Source organism: Ctenocephalides felis, unplaced genomic scaffold (assembly GCF_003426905.1).
Source record: "Ctenocephalides felis isolate EL2017-DRISC unplaced genomic scaffold, ASM342690v1 CF-g0.4_SCAFFOLD_03573, whole genome shotgun sequence".
Taxonomy (NCBI): domain Eukaryota; kingdom Metazoa; phylum Arthropoda; class Insecta; order Siphonaptera; family Pulicidae; genus Ctenocephalides; species Ctenocephalides felis.
The window spans coordinates 11,993,665-12,012,183 of NW_020539727.1; the positions used below are offsets into that span (position 1 = coordinate 11,993,665).

Below are 18,519 nucleotides of genomic sequence, written 5' to 3' on the forward strand. Positions count from 1 at the left end.
ATATTGACTGTTGGTTTCAACATTCTTTGCATAATATAATTTACAAAATATGAACAAACCCTTGAAAGTTACAAAACGCAATTTTAGCAGGAGCTGGAGGAATAAAAATACAAGAAGTCTTGGGAGTGGAAAGGATCAAAAGCAATTTTGGATGTTACAGATGTTTATCCACTCATTAACAGCTTCTAAAAAAAATGCAAAAGAAAATTAGTCTTTTGGACAAAAAACTGGACTCACAATAGAATGAACGATCCGTCTGACTTAGATTTGTATTTGCTTTTGTAAGTACATTGGATTTGCAAATTTTTAGCTCTTATCCATCTTTCCCTAATATTGATATAGCCCCGTTTAGCGCTGTTTTGCTTAAAGCTGTATACTATATAACGTTACCCCAGGGTATTACTGCTGTATTAAGTTTTTTATATGTATATTTTACTCAGTCTACCCGCCCGATTTTCAAAACATCACACAAAAATGATTTTTAATTCTAAAAATTCATAAGGAATCAATTTCGTGGTCGAGATAAATTCAACATACAATTTACAAAATAGATTTTGGTCATTAAATCACATATAGATTATGTCCCACAGTGCAAGAAATTTTGAACAATGGTGATGTTAGCACTTCAGCATAAGATATTCCAAATTCAATTACGATAGTTTATAATTATTTCTATATAAATATGATTGATTATTAAATGAAGTATCTACATAAATACAAATATTTAAACTAACAAACAATAAATAATAGACTAAGTTCAAAAAGAAATCAACAATAACATATTCTCATGCTTACTTTATTTATACTTCAACCACCATTTTCTTGTGAATGTCCGTGTTTCCAACAACTGCACAGAATTCATCGAAGGATATTTTACCATCTTCATCCTTATCGGCAAATAGAATTGTTTTATCTACAATTTGTTGTAATTGTGCATCTTTTAGATTGTTTCCAACCATCATTTTCAAAACCTGGGGGGAAATGAAATAATAATAATGATGATCTTCACTCTTAACTTAACTATTCATTATTAACAATTAGAAACTTACAAGTTGCATGAAACAACTTAATAAGAAATCAATATTAATTTATTTTGTACAAACATGTTAACTTCCCGAAAATGTAATTTTTTGCATATCTTCACGTTTTAGAGGTTTCTGAACATTTTGACATACTCCAGAAAAAATGATTGTGCGTGTGTATGTATGGATACAATTTTTTGTTCACGTTTTCGGGCGCACGAATCAACCGATTTAAATTATTTTAAAAACACTCGATTCCTATTGATAGGAAGATGTGCTGATCATTTTTTTGCAAAGGCAGGTCGAGCCGTTATGGCGATACGGAGCAAAGAGTGTAGAAAATAGAAATCGAGTTTTAGAAAAAACGGAGTATTCGATTTGAATTATCCAAAAAACATTCAATTTATAATGATTGGGAGAAGTGGTGATTAGTTTTTGGCAAAGGCAGGTCTAGCCATTTCGGAAATACCGAGCAAAATGTGCGAAAAATTGCAGTTTTTGAAAGAACTAAGCATCCGATTCGAATGATCCAAAAAACTTTCTGCTTGTGTTGACAAAACAATTGGAACAAAAAATTATTTGATTTTTTTTTTCAATTCTGACTGAAGTTCTAATATACTTTAAACAAGTAATTTCAACTTTGAAATTCAGTTTATATGATTCTTGTAAATATTAGACAATGTTACAGTATTTATAATAATCTATATGAAAACATTTGATAATCCTCAAATATTTTGTTACGGTACGGGAAGTTCTAGCAATTTGCCTTAAGGCACGATGCCATACACCACTAGTTTATGATATATTTTCTTGAACCGCCGCCGAATAATTCAAATTTTATTAAATCTTTATTATAATTAAACCACTTTCCATAGGACTATAATATTTTAGCATGTTCAAAAAGACCAGACACTTTACGCAATACAAAATTTCATTAAAATCATCGATTTTAATTAACGATTAATTACGAAGAAACGGCTTGACCGATCTTTATTAAAAACTAATCAGCGCAATTTCCAAATTGCATCATTTCAGGATTTTTAGACGAAAGTAGAAGAAATGGGTTGTTCACATTTTCTTGCTAATTACAAAGAAATGGCTTGACCAATCGACGGTCAAAACTAACCAACACGAGTCTCCACATAGAGTTTAATCAAATGGTTTTTAAAATAATGAAATTGATGCAACAGTTTTTGAGAAAATATAAAATTTTGACTCACACACATACCTGTTTCAATTTCGGTCTCAAACGATTAAGAATGACTTGAAATGACCACAGAATATAAATTTATCAAATCGGATTTTCTGGTAAAAATATAAACTTTATCTTCAAGACGTTTATAATACCATGTATTAAAAATTGTCTATATATTTTTGTCTAATTCATATAAAGCTGAACTAACAGATTATCATTTGCCTAAAGTAAATATTTTTACAATGTTTACTATCATGAGAGCAAATTTTAAACAAATATTTAAGTTTGAAGATAAACTTAAAATAGGTTTCATAACTAGCACAAAACAATATATATATATATATATATATATATATATATATATATATATATATACACCTAAGTCCGTTTTTACACAGTCTTTTTGTACACGGTTTTGATATAACACGGTTTGAAAATTGAATATTTTTAATTTTTTACACGATTTTATTTAGCACGATTTGAAATTTTATGTACTTAAATTTTTTTGTCAAATTTAATTTTTGCGAAGTATGTTCATATCACAAAAAGTATTTATGAAAGAATAAAGTCTGAAACCATCGATAGTATCGATAATTTGCGAAAACTAGCTTAAAGATTTAAGTGAATTCCCCTTTAGCGCGTACAAACAATTTTTACTTTGATTTTTTTTATTATATTTGATTTAATAAAATAAACATGAATTCAGTTCTTAAAAATTCTTGTTTTTCACTAATTTTAATAGGTTTTAGAAATTTGGAACAAATCACCCATTTTTGTATAAGATCAATGTCTTTTTACACGGTTTTCTTTTTTACACGGCTTCTTCTGGAACCAATCTACCATGTAAAAACAGACTTAGGTGTGTATATATATATATATATATATATATATATATATATATATATATATATATATATATATGTATATATATATATGAATAAATGATTTTAATCAGACATAACCAGTTAAAAAACTTGGAAATTGAAAATCACAAATTTATCGATTCCATATGTTTCAGTCTATATTAAGAACATACTGTTAAAAATACTTATAAATACTTATAAAATACGGAAATACTCACAAAACTATCATTAAACTAATAATACATTCCAAACAATAATTAATTGAACATTTGAACTAAAAATTAAAATTACATATATGTAGTTTCCTACATGAACAACAGTACACAATTTTAATTCTTGAATTTATTTTATTCTAATTTTTCAACTAATGTTACTCAGAAAAATGTATAGTTTAAATTTTAATTTAATGTTTCAAATAATATATTGTTCCGACTGTTTTATTAATTTAGTGATTGTGATAGTTTTGCAAGTATATTTTTGTAAGAATGTAGTTTTATAAGATATTATAAATATCACCTCAATTTTTGTAACATTTTAGTTTTTCTTTTTACCAAATGATGATATAGATTAATTTATGGATCCAATAAATTTGTCATTTTAAATTATTATATATATATATATATATATATATATATATTTATATATTTATATATATTAGAGTGGTCTTTAATAAGGATGTTTTCCATTTTCCTTGCTGCCAGGAGCTCAAATGCTTCCAAAATAAAAATTCTCTGAAAGTTTTAGCTCTTAATATTAACTTTAAGATAGTCCACAATCCAAACAAAGTTTCTCATGGAAATAACATTGATAAAATTCTATTTGTTTTTTAGAATTTTATAGCTTAACAAATGAATCAAAATTTTGAGAATAACATTGAATTTGCTTATTTTGATCACAAATAACAAATTTAAAACAAAAACTTGATGTATTTCATAAAATAAGTATTTACTTAAAAAGAAGAACCAAGAAACTTTGGTTAGAGTGCAGACTATCTTAAAGTTAATATTTAGGAGCTAAAACTTTCAAATATTTTTTTCAATTTGGAAGCATTCGATATTAAAGACCACCCTAATATATACATATATACATATATATACACATTTATATATATATATATATATACATATATATACACATATATATATATATATATATATATATATATATATATATATATATATATATTATATGGAGGCGTGCTCCATATTGTAGAAATACCGGAATTGTCCAAATTATAGTCATAATAAATTTCATAAAATATTATTTATATTTCGTTTATTTTATATATGATTAATATCCACGACACTATGTGTTGTCATACTGATCGTTAATAAAACGTTATTGGTATTTTCTTATTTATAATTGAAAAGAAAGGTTTCAAGAATTATACATTTTTTTGGCAAAAACTACTAGGGAGAAACAAAAGCCATGTCCGATCTGACACTTGAATTTATTTTTGTTTTTTTTCTGTGCTGTCACTATATGGGCCAATCTGTTCAGTAACATGTGATGCGTGTTGACAAGCCGCGATGCGTGTTGGCAACCCGCTACATCACTCCGCCCTAATGAAAAAGATTGTTTCGCATCTCTGACTGCCATTCTTGAACTTCCTTGTAAATTTCTTTTGGTTGAGATTGTGTGATAAATTGCCGTGTTGGCTTGTTGAGTTTGTTGATTGCTTACGTGGCCCTTCGCTGGTGAGTTAGCGGTTGAGTAGATGTGGCCCTTTGCTGGTGAGTTAGCGGCTGAGTATATTTGACACTTCGCTGGTGAGTTAGCGGTTGATTGTATGTGGCCCTTCGCTGGTGAGTTAGCGGTTGATTGTATGTGGCCCTTCGCTGGTGAGTTAGCGGTTGAGTGTATGTGGCCCTTCGCTGGTGAGTTAGCGGTTGAGTGTATGTGGCGGTTGCCAAATTGTTTGCTCCCTGTCTGTTGCCATGGTGCTTATTATCGACTTATTTACCATGATAATAAGTGATTTATTGAGCACGTGTTATTGTTGATCTTGAAGTGCGTGGTCGGAGTCTCAGTTGTAGGATTAGAATGTTCTTCTAGTTATGGCGGTTGTGAGCCATTTATAATAATTATTTATATTTTTAAAAATTCTTTTCTTAGTAATTCTTGAGACTTCAATTTATTTTTTTTGTGCTACTTCAAAATATGTCTTGATCTTCTTACCTTCTTGTATGTGTGTTACTAGTTCACTCTCGGGGTCACCAAAATATGGAGGCGTGCTCCATATTGTAGAAATACCGGAATTGTCCAAATTATAGTCATAATAAATTTCATAAAATATTATTTATATTTCGTTTATTTTATATATGATTAATATCCACGACACTATGTGTTGTCATACTGATCGTTAATAAAACGTTATTGGTATTTTCTTATTTATAATTGAAAAGAAAGGTTTCAAGAATTATACATTTTTTTGGCAAAAACTACTAGGGAGAAACAAAAGCCATGTCCGATCTGACACTTGAATTTATTTTTGTTTTTTTTCTGTGCTGTCACTATATGGGCCAATCTGTTCAGTAACATGTGATGCGTGTTGACAAGCCGCGATGCGTGTTGGCAACCCGCTACATATATATATATACATATATATGTTTAATTTGAGTTTAATATTCGGGCGTAACATCAATAAAAAAATTTTTATTGATGTTACGCCCGAATATTAAACTCAAATTAAACATATATATCAACATCAAATTCAAGAATATTCAAAAATACATATATATACATATACATATGCATATACATATATATAACATATACATATGCATATACTATATATAGATATACATATACATATAGATATACATATATATACACATATACATATAGACAGATATATACACAGATATATATACATATACATATATACATATATATATACATATACATATATACATATATATATACATATACATATATACATATATATATACATATATATATATATTAACACATACATACATATATATGTACATATACATATATATGTACATATATGTATATATGTACATATACATATATATGTACATATACATATATACATATATATATATATATATATATATATATATATATATATATATAAACTATTCATTATCATTTATTACCTGGAAAAGTTCTCCATTAGAAATAAACCCATCATTATCCATATCATATATTCTAAAAGCGAATCTTAATTTTGATAATTTATCTCCTTTAACACTAAACTGAGACACCCCCTGAATGAACTCCTTGAAATCCACTTCACCATTCCCATCCGAATCGAATATATCGATGACCCTCTGGACCAGTGGATTCTGCTGGAGGTCGGGCAGTGACATGAATTCATCGATGCTCAGAGCACCTGAATTGTCTAAATCTAATTTGCGAAATCTTTTGCCCAGACGTCGTATCTCATCGGCATCAACTGGAGAGGAAAAAGATAAATGTTAGAAATTGGTAAAGGTATGTAGATAATTGTATATATTCAGGGTGGTCCTTGATATAGATGTTAGAGATAGAGCGTGGACTATCTTAAAATTGACATTAAGAGCTAAAACTTTCAGAGAATTTGAAAGCATTTGAGCACCTGGGAGCAAAGAAATTTGAAAATATCCATATTAAGGACCACCATTATATATGTATATATATATATATATATATATATATATATACTTGAATGTTAATTTGCAGCCAATCATTCAATTAAAAGAACAATAAATAATGATCTATTTATTTATACGTTTCGACACGGTATATGTCATCATTCAGCAATTTTTTTTATTATTCATAACAGTATCTAAAAGAATTTTAAGCAACAAGTAAGAACAATATTTTGAAATTATGCTTCCAGAAGAATATATATGGAGTATTGTGATAAAACTTCTTTGATTTGAACAAATCAATTAATTTTTGACAAAATGATAGCTAAAAGTCAGTATCAATTGCAAATTGTTGATAGAACAACGTTAATGAATTCTTGCACGCCTTAAAGGAACAATACGAGTCAAAAATCAATTTCAATTGCATTTTCTCGTTAGAAAGTTTTTCAGGTCAAAGAAACTCTTAACGTATTTTCCCTTTTCTCTTGATTTTAATAAATGGTTTTGAAAATAAAATCATCTAAATAATAAATTAATAACCTTAAATAATATAAAGAATAATTAAACAATTTGTAAGCAACAAGTAAGAAAAATATCGTAAAATGTTGCTTCCAAAAGAATATATATGAAATATTGTGATAAAATTTGATTTGGATAAATCAATTAATTTTTGACAAAATTATAGTTAAAAGATCGTTTCGATTGCACATTGTTAATAAAGCAATGTCAATAAAGTTTATAACAATTCGAGTTAAAAATCAATTTCAATTTCATTTCCATGTTAGAAAGTTCTTCGGGTCAAAGGAACTCCTAACCTATTTTCTTTTATTTCTTGGTTTTAATAAATGGTTTTGAGAATGAAATAATTATTCATCCACATTAGTCCTGAATGTCTAAATAATAAATTAATAACCTAGTAATGATTTTAACAATATAAAAAAATATTTGTTAAATAATTTGTAAGCAACAAGTAAGAACAATATTTTAAAATGTAGCTTTTACACAAAGTTATCCAGATTAAGTCAAAAATTAATTTTTCAATGTTATTCTATTAACATAAGTCAATTATTACTTACAGTTAGAGCAGAGCTCCATTGGCAGTGAAGTTTCATTTCCCTGAAACAAAAACAAGGATATAAATACATATTATTGCGGCTGGCGATTGTAATCCTAAAATAGCACAATAGATCAATTCTTCTAATGAAACACTTTGTTTAAAACTATTATAACAAGCAACTTACCATTTTTTTAAATTTCTATCAACTACTTGTCTAAATGTCAATTGCAACGTTTCGTTTTAGGCACTCTGCAGAAATATGTGAAATTTTGGGTGCGCTGGGTCAAACAATCGATCTGGGTGCACAACAAGATTGCAAACTGAAGGTCGACGACTGCTGACGAATGGTAAACATACGAACTGACGAAATGGAAATGCACCCAGATTCTGACCACCAAGATATCGATAGTAATTAATAATTAACTAAATATCATTGGATATTTTGAGAACTTAATAGAACGCGAGTGCTTCTTCAAATGAAATTTAATTTCAAAAATTTAATGTCGTGTGTAAAAATGGTGGTGAAGGTATGCGCACATCACTGACAGCAGACATTACGGCGGGAAATTTGAATTTGAAATATGACAAATGTTATAAAAGTTTGAGATAAAAAGATATTAAACCTAATTGGAATTAAAAGCATTAACATTTTAACTAACTAAGTGAGTGTTATTTGTTTCTAATAAATGTTTTTAATTTAGTATCGTCTAATAATAATGATGTTAAAGGTTAAGAGCACAAGACTGACTAGCGGGAAATTTGAATTTGAAATATGCCAAATGTTATAAGAGTTTGAAATAAAAAGATATTAAACCTAAATAAAATCGAAAGCATTAAAATTCTAACTAACTAAGTGAGAATTATTTGTTTTTAAAGTTTTTAATTTAGTGTCGTCTAAATAATAGTGAAGTTAAAAGCACATAACTGACTTAAGACACTTAAGCGGAAAATTTGAATTTAAAATATGACAAATGTTATAAGAGCTTGAAACAAAATGATGTTAAATCTAATTGAAATCAAAAGCATTAAAATTCTAACTAACTAAGTGAGTATTATTTGTTTTTAATAAATGTTTTTAATTTAGTATCGTCTAATAATAATGAAGCTAAAGGTAACAGACTCAAGACATTTCAGCAGGAAATTTGAATTTGAAATATGACAAATGTTTTAAGAGTTTGAAATAAAAAGATATTAAACCTGATTGAAATTAAAAGCATTAAAGTTCTAACTATAACTATGTGAGTATTATTTGTTTTTAATAAACGTTTTTAATTTAGTGTCGCCTAATAATAACATGATGCTAAAGATAACTGACTCAAGACATTTCAGCGTATTATTTGAGTTTGAAATAAAAAGCCATAAACCTAATTGAAATCAAAAGCATCAAAGTTCTAACTAACTAAATGAGTGTTATTTGTTTTTAATAAACGTTTTTAATTTAGTGTCGTCTAATAATAATGATAGTAAAGGTAAGAGCACATGACTGACTCAAGACATTTCAGCAGTAAATTTAAATTTGAAATATATGAAAATTAATTATAATCTACAAACAACTATAATTATGAATTAGGTTTAACTAAATTTTAAAATTTTATATTTTTATCATAAGATATGTAATTAAATGTGGATTTTTTCTAAAATAAAGTTTAAAATTGTGTTTCAAGCACTAAAGTGAAGGTAAGTGCATATGTATGACATTAGTCATTTCAGCAGTAAATTTAAATTTGAAATACCTGAACATTATTTATTTTGTTATTTATTGTTAATTATAAATGCATTTAGATTATGTGAGTTTTACAGGTTTTAATACAAATTTTAAGGCATAAAAATTATCATTATTTTAGTACAAGAAGTGAATATATAATTTAATTAATAATACATTTTTTTGAAAATGAGAAACTTCTTCTGGGATTGAGTTTAAAATTAAAATGCGTAAACTAAAATTTGAAGTTTTATTATTAGCATAAGAATTACAAATAAATAAGCATTTTTTTGAAGTTTAAAATTATTATTCAATACCTTGTAATAAAAATAATAGTAAAGTAAATAAAAAAACATTAGTCATTTAAGCAGTAAATTTAAATTTGAAGTACCTGAAAATTATTTATTTTGTTATTTATTATTCTAGAACGCATTTGTAGCATGTGAGTTTTAAATAGAAAAACTTAAACCAAAAGGCATAACTGTTTTTATTATTTTAGCCATAGTATAACAAGTAAATATATAATTTAATTATATATATAATTTAATTAATGCTACATTTTTTAAAAATGAGAAATTTTATATTATTTCAATGATAAAGAATATGACTTTTCATACTTTTTTAGCTTCTCGAAGAAGAAGTTTATGTATTCTTTAGACTTGCTAATTCTATATTTTCTGTACGATTCAGAATTGTTGAACGCCTATATTGGATAAAACATGTGGGTGGGTAAAAATTGTCCTTTTTCAAAAATTTTAGCACCAATTTATGTTCCAAGCTTGTGTTTGTGTAATTACAGTATTATAAAATATTATTAATAAAAAATAAATAAATAAATAAAATTATGATTTGCAGATACCAGAAAGTTCATGCAACTTGCCTTAAAGCAAAATGGTGCAATGACCTATTTACTCTGCATTTGAGTGACTTATACAAAATAAAAAATCTTATGTTAGAACTTACAATAATGCAAATAACAATTTGCTTAAATGCATAAGCAAATATGTTCAAAATCTATGCCAATTTCTAAGTAATATGTAAATAAAATAGACTTCCTCGAATTTGATTTCGAAAATTGAATTGTTACAAGAACAATAAGTGATGTCAGCAAAATAATTATGCTGATTAGCACTAATTATGTTAATTTAAACAAAAGTATTTGGAACATCTAATGTTTCAATTTTGGTTTGAATTATCGATTTCAAATTATCGATATTTTCCATTCGATTGCTAACTTCGCGAGGTTGCAAACATGTCCGTACATGTGCGCTGCCTTCTTGGCTGTCAAATCAACTGGGTTCGGCCTCACTCTCTCGATCTTCCTTTTCCGCAACAACTACAGCCATGGCGTCTGGCGTAAGTTATTTTATTACTAATCATCCGATAGTATCTACGCGATCCGTACACAATATTGTGCAAATACATTTGTTGTGCAAGTGCTTGATGAAAATATTGACTTTTCTTTTGTAGACTTTGTATACATACCCCGAGAACTTCCGTGCTTACAAAAGTTTAATCGCTGCCAAATTTTCGGGTGCTAATGTTAAAGTAGCAGCCGATTTTGCATTCGGAGAGACGAATAAGTCAGAATCGTTCCTCAAGAAGTTCCCTGCGGGAAAGGTGAGCTTAATTTAATTAGCAAACAATGCCGGGTTTTTAAGGTTATATTCTGACGCAGACTCCATATTGTTATTTATTTTTAGGTTCCAGCGTTCGAAAGCAACGATGGAAAATACTTAAGTGGCAGCGATGCTATTGCTTATTATGGTAAGCTAAAAATACTTTTTTTTTATTAACTTATACTAACTGACTGATAATTTTAGTATCAAATGCCCAACTACGTGGCGCCTCCGAATTGGAAAAGGCTCAAATTCTACAATGGGTAGATTTTGGCAATGGAGAGATCGTGCCCCCATCCTGTGCATGGGTGTTCCCAATTTTGGGAATAATGCAGTTCAATAAGCAAGTAAGTAGAAGATGATAGATTATAAAAAATGGTTAATTCGCTATGCAGGGGGTAATACAAACTTGTTAAAGGATAAATTGATCTGAATTAGATTAAATGAAATGGGTGATATTCAAAATTTGATTTTATGCAACATAAGATACAAGGAAACTAATAGTATTTTATTTTAATCCTTGATTTTACTGTAACGTGCAGTTAAGCTCCATGTGACATGAGTTATGTTACAAAAACTTAACCATTTTTGTATACAAAACAAAAGATTAGTGCAAAAAGAGGTTAGTTTACAAAATTCAAAAAAAAACATATGGTAAAGGTCAATATATTCATTTTCTTTTATAATATTCATTAATATTGCAGATTACGAGAACTTCTCTTTAGCAATATGTCCTTTTTCTTTGAGCATTTTTCTGTATTCAGATCATCCATACTGGCTTTTTTATACAAAAAAGCCTCATTTGAAAATATTTGTTTTGATTCAAGATTCATATACATTTCTTTGTTTGCTTGTGAAATTTGAAAATCTTGTGCTCATTTTATTTGAAAAATATCATAATAGTTCATATTCTAGATTACTTTTTAACAACTTCTTAGTCTTCACTTATTATTAATAGTCTCTTAATTATCGTGGATTTTTACTAAGCTAAAATGCTCCATATACTTACTTTATTTTGGGAAAATTCTCAATTTGAAAATATTTGCTTTGATTCAAAATTCATATAAATATCTTCGATTGTGCGAATTTCATTTAAAGCTATTTTATTTGAAAAAAATCCTTACTCAGCCTAAGCTTATGGTTTTTTTTATATTCCCTAGATTAAACTTATAACTTTTTTGGTAACTTCCTATTTACTCAAAAAGAGATTAGGTTCCAAAATTTATAAAATATTCATTAACATCGTAGATTACAAGAACATCTCTTTAGCAATATACTTTTTTCTTTGAGCATTTTTTTTTTGTATTCAACAAATTAAAAAAAACATGCCAATTTAATTGGCTAAATATATATATATATTTTTCTGAGCCAGGAAGATACCCTTTTTCTTAAAACATTTTTCTGTATTCAGATCCATTTTTGCTTCTTTTTTGCAAAAACTCATTTTGAAAATACTTGCTTTGATTCAAGATTCATATGAATATTTTTATATGGTTTGCTTGCAAAATTTGAAAATTTTCTATTCATTTTAATAGAAGTCTTTGAAAGACTTCTTGAATCTTTATTTGAAAAATATAAACTGTTTAGCTAAGTCCAGAGTTTTTTTTTCATATCCTCTAGACTAAACTTTTTAGCTGCTTCTTAGTCTTCACCTTTATTATTAGCCTTTGAATTATCATCGATTTTGATATCTTGTTCGTAATATTGTTGTAACATCGTCTTTATGAAAAATTTGGCACTATTTAGCTGAATAATCTGCTAAGCACTCTTTAGACAATGTAAAGTTTTCTGTAGAAGTTTTGATAGAGCTCAAATTAAATGTGAAATGTAATTTTTACAATAATTTTATTATAACTGAGCAGTTGTATGGTGATTTCACCACTGTAATGATTGTAATTGTTGTTAAATTTTGCGATATAGCTACAAGAGAATGAACCAACACATTTGTAATTTTAAAAATCTAAATCAGTTTAAGACCATGTTTTCTGAACATGTCAAAGGAAAATAATGAAGACCTTTACATATTTATTCATTTATATCAAACTATCAGTATGATATAATAAGGCTCAAGTCAATATTTCGCAAATTTAATATAAAATTTAACTATTAACTATTATCACTTATTCATTTATTATTTAATTTATTTACTATAAACCTATTTATATTTAAGTTTAATTATTTTTAAATATAAATTATATAAATAGTTGCAAGTAATTTTTTAAACAACTTAAGCTTTACAATACTTATGATACAAAAGTATTTTAACAAATTTTAGGTTATTTTATATTACAAATTTATAAGTGTTTTATATTACTTTTTTTTTTCAAACAAATTGATAATTATTTTTGCAATATAAGTATTTGCTTTCACAATTTTTTTTGGTATTTTAATGAAAGAAATATTTTGTTTCACAATTAAGTGTTAAATAAGTTTTTAGTTAACTAATTGTTAGTATTTTAACAATAACAATTATATAAAAATAACTAAAAATATTAATCTATTTTTTTGTACTATTACAATGCAATTTATTCTTTATTATTTTGTTTCCAGACTACTGACCGTGCAAAGGAAGACGTCAAAAGTGCCCTTTCCGTCCTAAATACTCATTTAGTAAATAACACATATCTCGTCGGTGAAAGAATAACTTTGGCTGATATCAGTGTGTTCTGCTCATTACTTCACCTGTACCAGGTAAACTACTAATACATTATATTTAAATGTATTGATATAAATATATTTAGTAAAAATCTTCTAATGATGACAAAACACCGTTCCATATTGTATGACAACAACAATGTGATTCCAATTTTTCCACCTGATTGAATAAATAATATATTACTATTTAGTTTATGTATATGAATATTATAATTATGGATTTATTTTGCAGCATGTGCTTGAACCATCCTTCCGTGCTCCATTTGGATCAGTCACAAGGTGGTTTACAACTATCTTAAACCAACCACAAGTCAAATCCGTTGTCGGTAATTTCACACTTTGCACAAAAATGGGAGAATTTGATGCCAAGAAGTTTGCCGAAGTACAAGGTAAATTATTTATAATATATAACCTAACCTCACTTTATTACTATGATGACTAAACTTACCGTTCCATATAAGTATGATAATTATGTGATTCACATTTTTCCACCTGATATTTATTTACACTTTTTTTTTCCTAATTGTGTTCAATGCAATTGTTTTATCTGTTACTGTTTTTAGCTAAGTCTGGTGCAGTTCAGCCCAAGAAAGATAAAAAGGAAAAGAAGCCACAGACTCCAAAAGCTGAACCTAAAGCCGAGGAACCGGCTGAAGAGATGGATGCTGCTGAAGCTGCACTTGCAGGAGAACCCAAGAGCAAGGATCCTTTCGATTCTCTGCCAAAGGGGTAAAAAATTTGCTATTTTCTTAGTTTAGAATAAATTAAACTAAGCTACAGAAATGACAAAATTTTTGTAATATTTTGAGGCTGACACTATATAAATTAGTAGTAGATTGTATTTTACCTTAAGTGGGTATTCTAGTTCATTCTAAAAAAAAGCCAGTACATTTTTATGCCCTAATAAATTAGCAATAAATTAAATTTTCTCTTTCAAAGGCAGTTTTGGTGACTTTTACTCACCATCACTGTAACTCAAAGAGAAATAGCAAATGGTCAGCAGCAAGGAAATAAAATCCAATACACTGGATTGTATTTAAAAAATTGCTACCAAACAAAATTTTCTTCTCAAAAAATGTGTATAAGTTTCATCTATACATTACTGATTTGTTTTCTTTTTTCAGAACATTCAACATGGATGACTTCAAAAGATTCTACTCCAACGAAGATGAGAGCAAATCCGTGCCATACTTCTGGGAAAAGTTCGATCCTGAGAACTATTCCATCTGGTTTGGAGAATACAAATACAATGATGAACTTACCAAGGTGTTCATGAGCTGTAACTTGATTACAGGTAAATGATAAAAAAAATAATGTAAAATTGATTCTCTGTGTTTATTTTTTAAATGTAATCTGTTTTTTTTATGTAGGTATGTTCCAACGTTTGGACAAGATGCGAAAGCAGGCTTTCTCATCTGTATGTCTGTTCGGTGAAGACAATAACAGCAGCATTTCTGGTGTTTGGGTATGGAGGGGTCAGGAATTAGCATTCAATGTAAGTACTAAATAATATTTGACCTAATAATTCTTTTGACTTACTTATGGATCCACTTAAATCAAATTGATTGGACTTTTTTTTTTAGATTTTATTTAAGTTATTTATATTCAAATTTTGTTTAAATCTATTTCATTTAATACTTTGTTATAAAGATACAATTTTTAAATTAATTATATTACTTGACTTATTTTTATTTATTTAACTTTATTTTTATTACTTTATTTATTTAATTCGACTTTTATTTTACTTGATTTTATTTATTTTGTCTTCTATTTATTGATTTTATTTGACTTTTTTTATTCTCTTCTCACTATTTATTTTATTTTACTTTTATTTATTTTACTCAATTTTATTTTATTTGACTTTTATTTATTTTTACTTCTCATTAATTTATTTTTTTATTTGACTTCTATTTATTTATCTTGAATTTAATTTATTAATTTGATTTTTATATGTATGCATTCTACTTGACTATATTTATTTCACTTTCTTTTAATTTATAATTTGAATTATCTAATTTCTTTAAATTTGTTTTCCTTATTTTTAATTAAAACTTCAGTTACAATTTTAGTTTTTTTAACTTTATCATATATTTAACTTTATTTTTATTTTCTTGACTTATTTAACCGATTTCTTTATACAATTGTTTTTTTTATTTATTTTGCTTCATTTTTCATTTACTTGTTTTTTTTTTTTATTATTTGTCTTTTACTTATTGATTTTATTTAGTTATTTATTCATTCTATATGACTTTATTCTCATTAATTTTACTTGATTATTTATTTTATTTTATTTGGCTTCTATTTATTTATCCCACTTCAATTTAATTTTTTAATTTGATTTTTATGTTTACATTTTACTTGACTATATAATTAACTTTATTTTAATTTATAATTTATATTTTATTTTCTTCAAATTTGTTTAATTTAATTAAAACTTAAGTTATAAAATTACATTTTTTTAAAACTTAATTATATTAACTTTATTTTTGTTTATTTTTCTTGCCTTATTTATTTTATTTCTTTTTCATTTATTTTACTTCATTTCATTTTTTTATTTATTTTGCTTTATTCTATTTTTTGTTTTACTTGATTTTTAGTTGTTTTATTAATTTTAGTTATTTTATTTTATTTCATTTCACTTTTTATTTTACTTCTCATTAATCTTGCTTAATTTTTATTTTGGACTTTATTAGGATAACTACTTGAATTTAATTTATTAATTTTAATTGATTTTTCTTTATATATTCTATTTGATTACATAATTATTTTACTTTATTTTAATTTATAATTTATTTTATATTTTGTTCAAATTTGTTTAAAACTTAAATTGCCAAATTACAATTTAATTCAGTTAATTATAATATTTAACTTTATTTTTCATCATTCTTTTTGTCTTATTTATTTATTTGATTTATTTATTCTATTTGTTTTTTATTTTATTTAGTTATTTATTCATTGTATTTGATTTCTTTCTATTTACTTTATTTTATTCTCATTAATTAATTTTACTTTATTATTTTATTTGCTTTTTATTTATCCTTTTGAATTCAATTTATTAATTCGAATTGATTTTTATTTATATATTCTACTTCATTATATAATTAACTTTATTTCAATTTAAAATTTATTTTATTTATTTTGTTTCAATTTAATTTAATTAAAAATTGAGTTAGAAAATTTACAATTTTCTAGTTTAATTATATTAACTTCATTTTCATTTATTCATTTGATTTATTTATTTTGTCTCTTATTTAACTTACATTATTTTTTATTTCGTTTTATTCTGTCTTTTACTTATCGATTTAGTTTATTTATTCTATAATATTTGACTTTTACTTGATTTTTATTCATTTTATTTGACTTTCTATTTATTCATCCCGCTTCAATTTAATTTATAAATTCTAATTGATTTTTATTTATATATTCTACTTGACTATATAATTATTTAACTTTCTTTTTAATATACAATTTATATTTTGTTGAATTTATTTAAAACCTAAATTACAAAATTATTTTTTTTAACTTAATTATATGATTTGACTTTATATTTATTTATTGTACTTGTCTTTCTTTAACTAATTTTTTTTTTTTTATTTATTTTACTTTTGTTTTTCATTCATTATACTTGATTTTAGGTATTTTGTCTTATTGATTTCATTTATTTTTTATTCATTTGTTTCACTTTCTTCTTGTTCGTTAATTTTATTTGATTTTTATTTTATTTACCTTCTATTTATTGATTTTACTTGAATTTAAATTATAAATTCTAATTGACTTTTACTTACATATTCTATTTGAATATATAATCATTTAACTTGTTTATTACTTATTATTATTTAAATTTATTGATTTATGACCAAATTTTTATTAACTTGGTCTCCTTATTTCTATTTGTGGCTTCATATAAATTTACTTGATTTTTGAATTTGCATATTTTAACTTCAAATTAAATTAATTAGTTTTCTAATAATCAAAATACAAATGCATTACAAACCATCTTGGTTTGATATTAAATATCATAATCTTCAATATTGTTTCTCTTTCAAAGGCAGTCTTGATGACTACATTCATCTTTACTGTAACTCAAAGAGATATAGTAAGCGATGGTAACATTTAATTTTTCAACGACAAAACATTTCATTATTGTTGAAATACTGTTGCTATCAAACATACTTCATTTAAAAAATATATAATATTATAATTTAAATTCAAAATCCTAAAGAATTCTGTTATTCCAGCTTTCCCCTGACTGGCAAATTGACTACGAAACCTACAACTGGGTCAAATTGGACCCCAAATCAGAAGAGACCAAGAAATTAGTCAAGCAATACTTCTCCTGGGAAGGTGCCGATAAGAACGGACGCAAGTTCAACCAAGGAAAGGTCTTCAAATAAAATTCAACTAAAGAATTGCCACTTTTGTTAATATTTCAAGTTATTGTAATCTTATCCTGCCACAATATTGTTATTTTTATAGCAAAATGTTTGCTGATGATGGCATGTTATATTAAAATTTCTTGAAATAAATTATTTAAAATCTATTAATTGTTTATATTAATAATAATAATAAAACATTTGATATTACAACAAAGATCATGAACAATCTTCTCCTAAATCGACATTTTGAAAAAAAAAAAACGTTAACAGTTTAAATTTGTGAACAATGTTATTTATTACCATTAGTAATTTTTATATTTCAGGACTAAATGTCAAAAAATATTATAGGGAACTAAAAATCTAATATTTCTTAATATAGAGTCAACATATATATATTTGAAGTCATTTATTTTTCATAAAGTAAAATATAA

At 25.8% G+C, this 18,519-nt stretch overlaps 2 protein-coding genes across 2 annotated transcripts; one reads left to right on the forward strand and one right to left on the reverse strand.

Annotated features, from left to right (window-relative positions):
• LOC113389029 (calcineurin subunit B type 2) lies at positions 1 to 8,198 on the reverse strand. The gene is made up of 4 exons (XM_026626074.1): positions 7,921 to 8,198; positions 7,756 to 7,795; positions 6,206 to 6,504; positions 1 to 971 (listed from the first exon to the last, which is right to left on the reverse strand). The coding sequence occupies exons 1-4, from the start codon at positions 7,921 to 7,923 to the stop codon at positions 801 to 803; spliced, it is 513 nt and encodes a 170-aa protein (XP_026481859.1). The 5' UTR covers positions 7,924 to 8,198; the 3' UTR covers positions 1 to 800.
• A 2,524-nt stretch (positions 8,199 to 10,722) lies between these two features.
• On the forward strand, positions 10,723 to 18,252 carry LOC113389427 (elongation factor 1-gamma-like). The gene is made up of 10 exons (XM_026626460.1): positions 10,723 to 10,794; positions 10,909 to 11,058; positions 11,142 to 11,205; positions 11,262 to 11,404; positions 13,608 to 13,748; positions 13,945 to 14,101; positions 14,276 to 14,441; positions 14,837 to 15,006; positions 15,083 to 15,207; positions 17,951 to 18,252. The coding sequence occupies exons 1-10, from the start codon at positions 10,783 to 10,785 to the stop codon at positions 18,104 to 18,106; spliced, it is 1,284 nt and encodes a 427-aa protein (XP_026482245.1). The 5' UTR covers positions 10,723 to 10,782; the 3' UTR covers positions 18,107 to 18,252.
• The last annotated feature ends 267 nt before the right edge of the window (positions 18,253 to 18,519 follow it).

Coding starts and splice junctions, on each gene's coding strand:
- LOC113389029 (XM_026626074.1), bottom strand. Junction 6,505..7,755: donor AATGGAGCTCTGCTCTAACT/GTAAGTAATAAT, acceptor TTTCCTCTCCAG/TTGATGCCGATGAGATACGA. Junction 972..6,205: donor CTAATGGAGAACTTTTCCAG/GTAATAAATGAT, acceptor ATTTCCCCCCAG/GTTTTGAAAATGATGGTTGG.
- LOC113389427 (XM_026626460.1), top strand. Junction 11,405..13,607: donor TAATGCAGTTCAATAAGCAA/GTAAGTAGAAGA, acceptor TTTTGTTTCCAG/ACTACTGACCGTGCAAAGGA. Junction 14,102..14,275: donor GAAGTTTGCCGAAGTACAAG/GTAAATTATTTA, acceptor TACTGTTTTTAG/CTAAGTCTGGTGCAGTTCAG.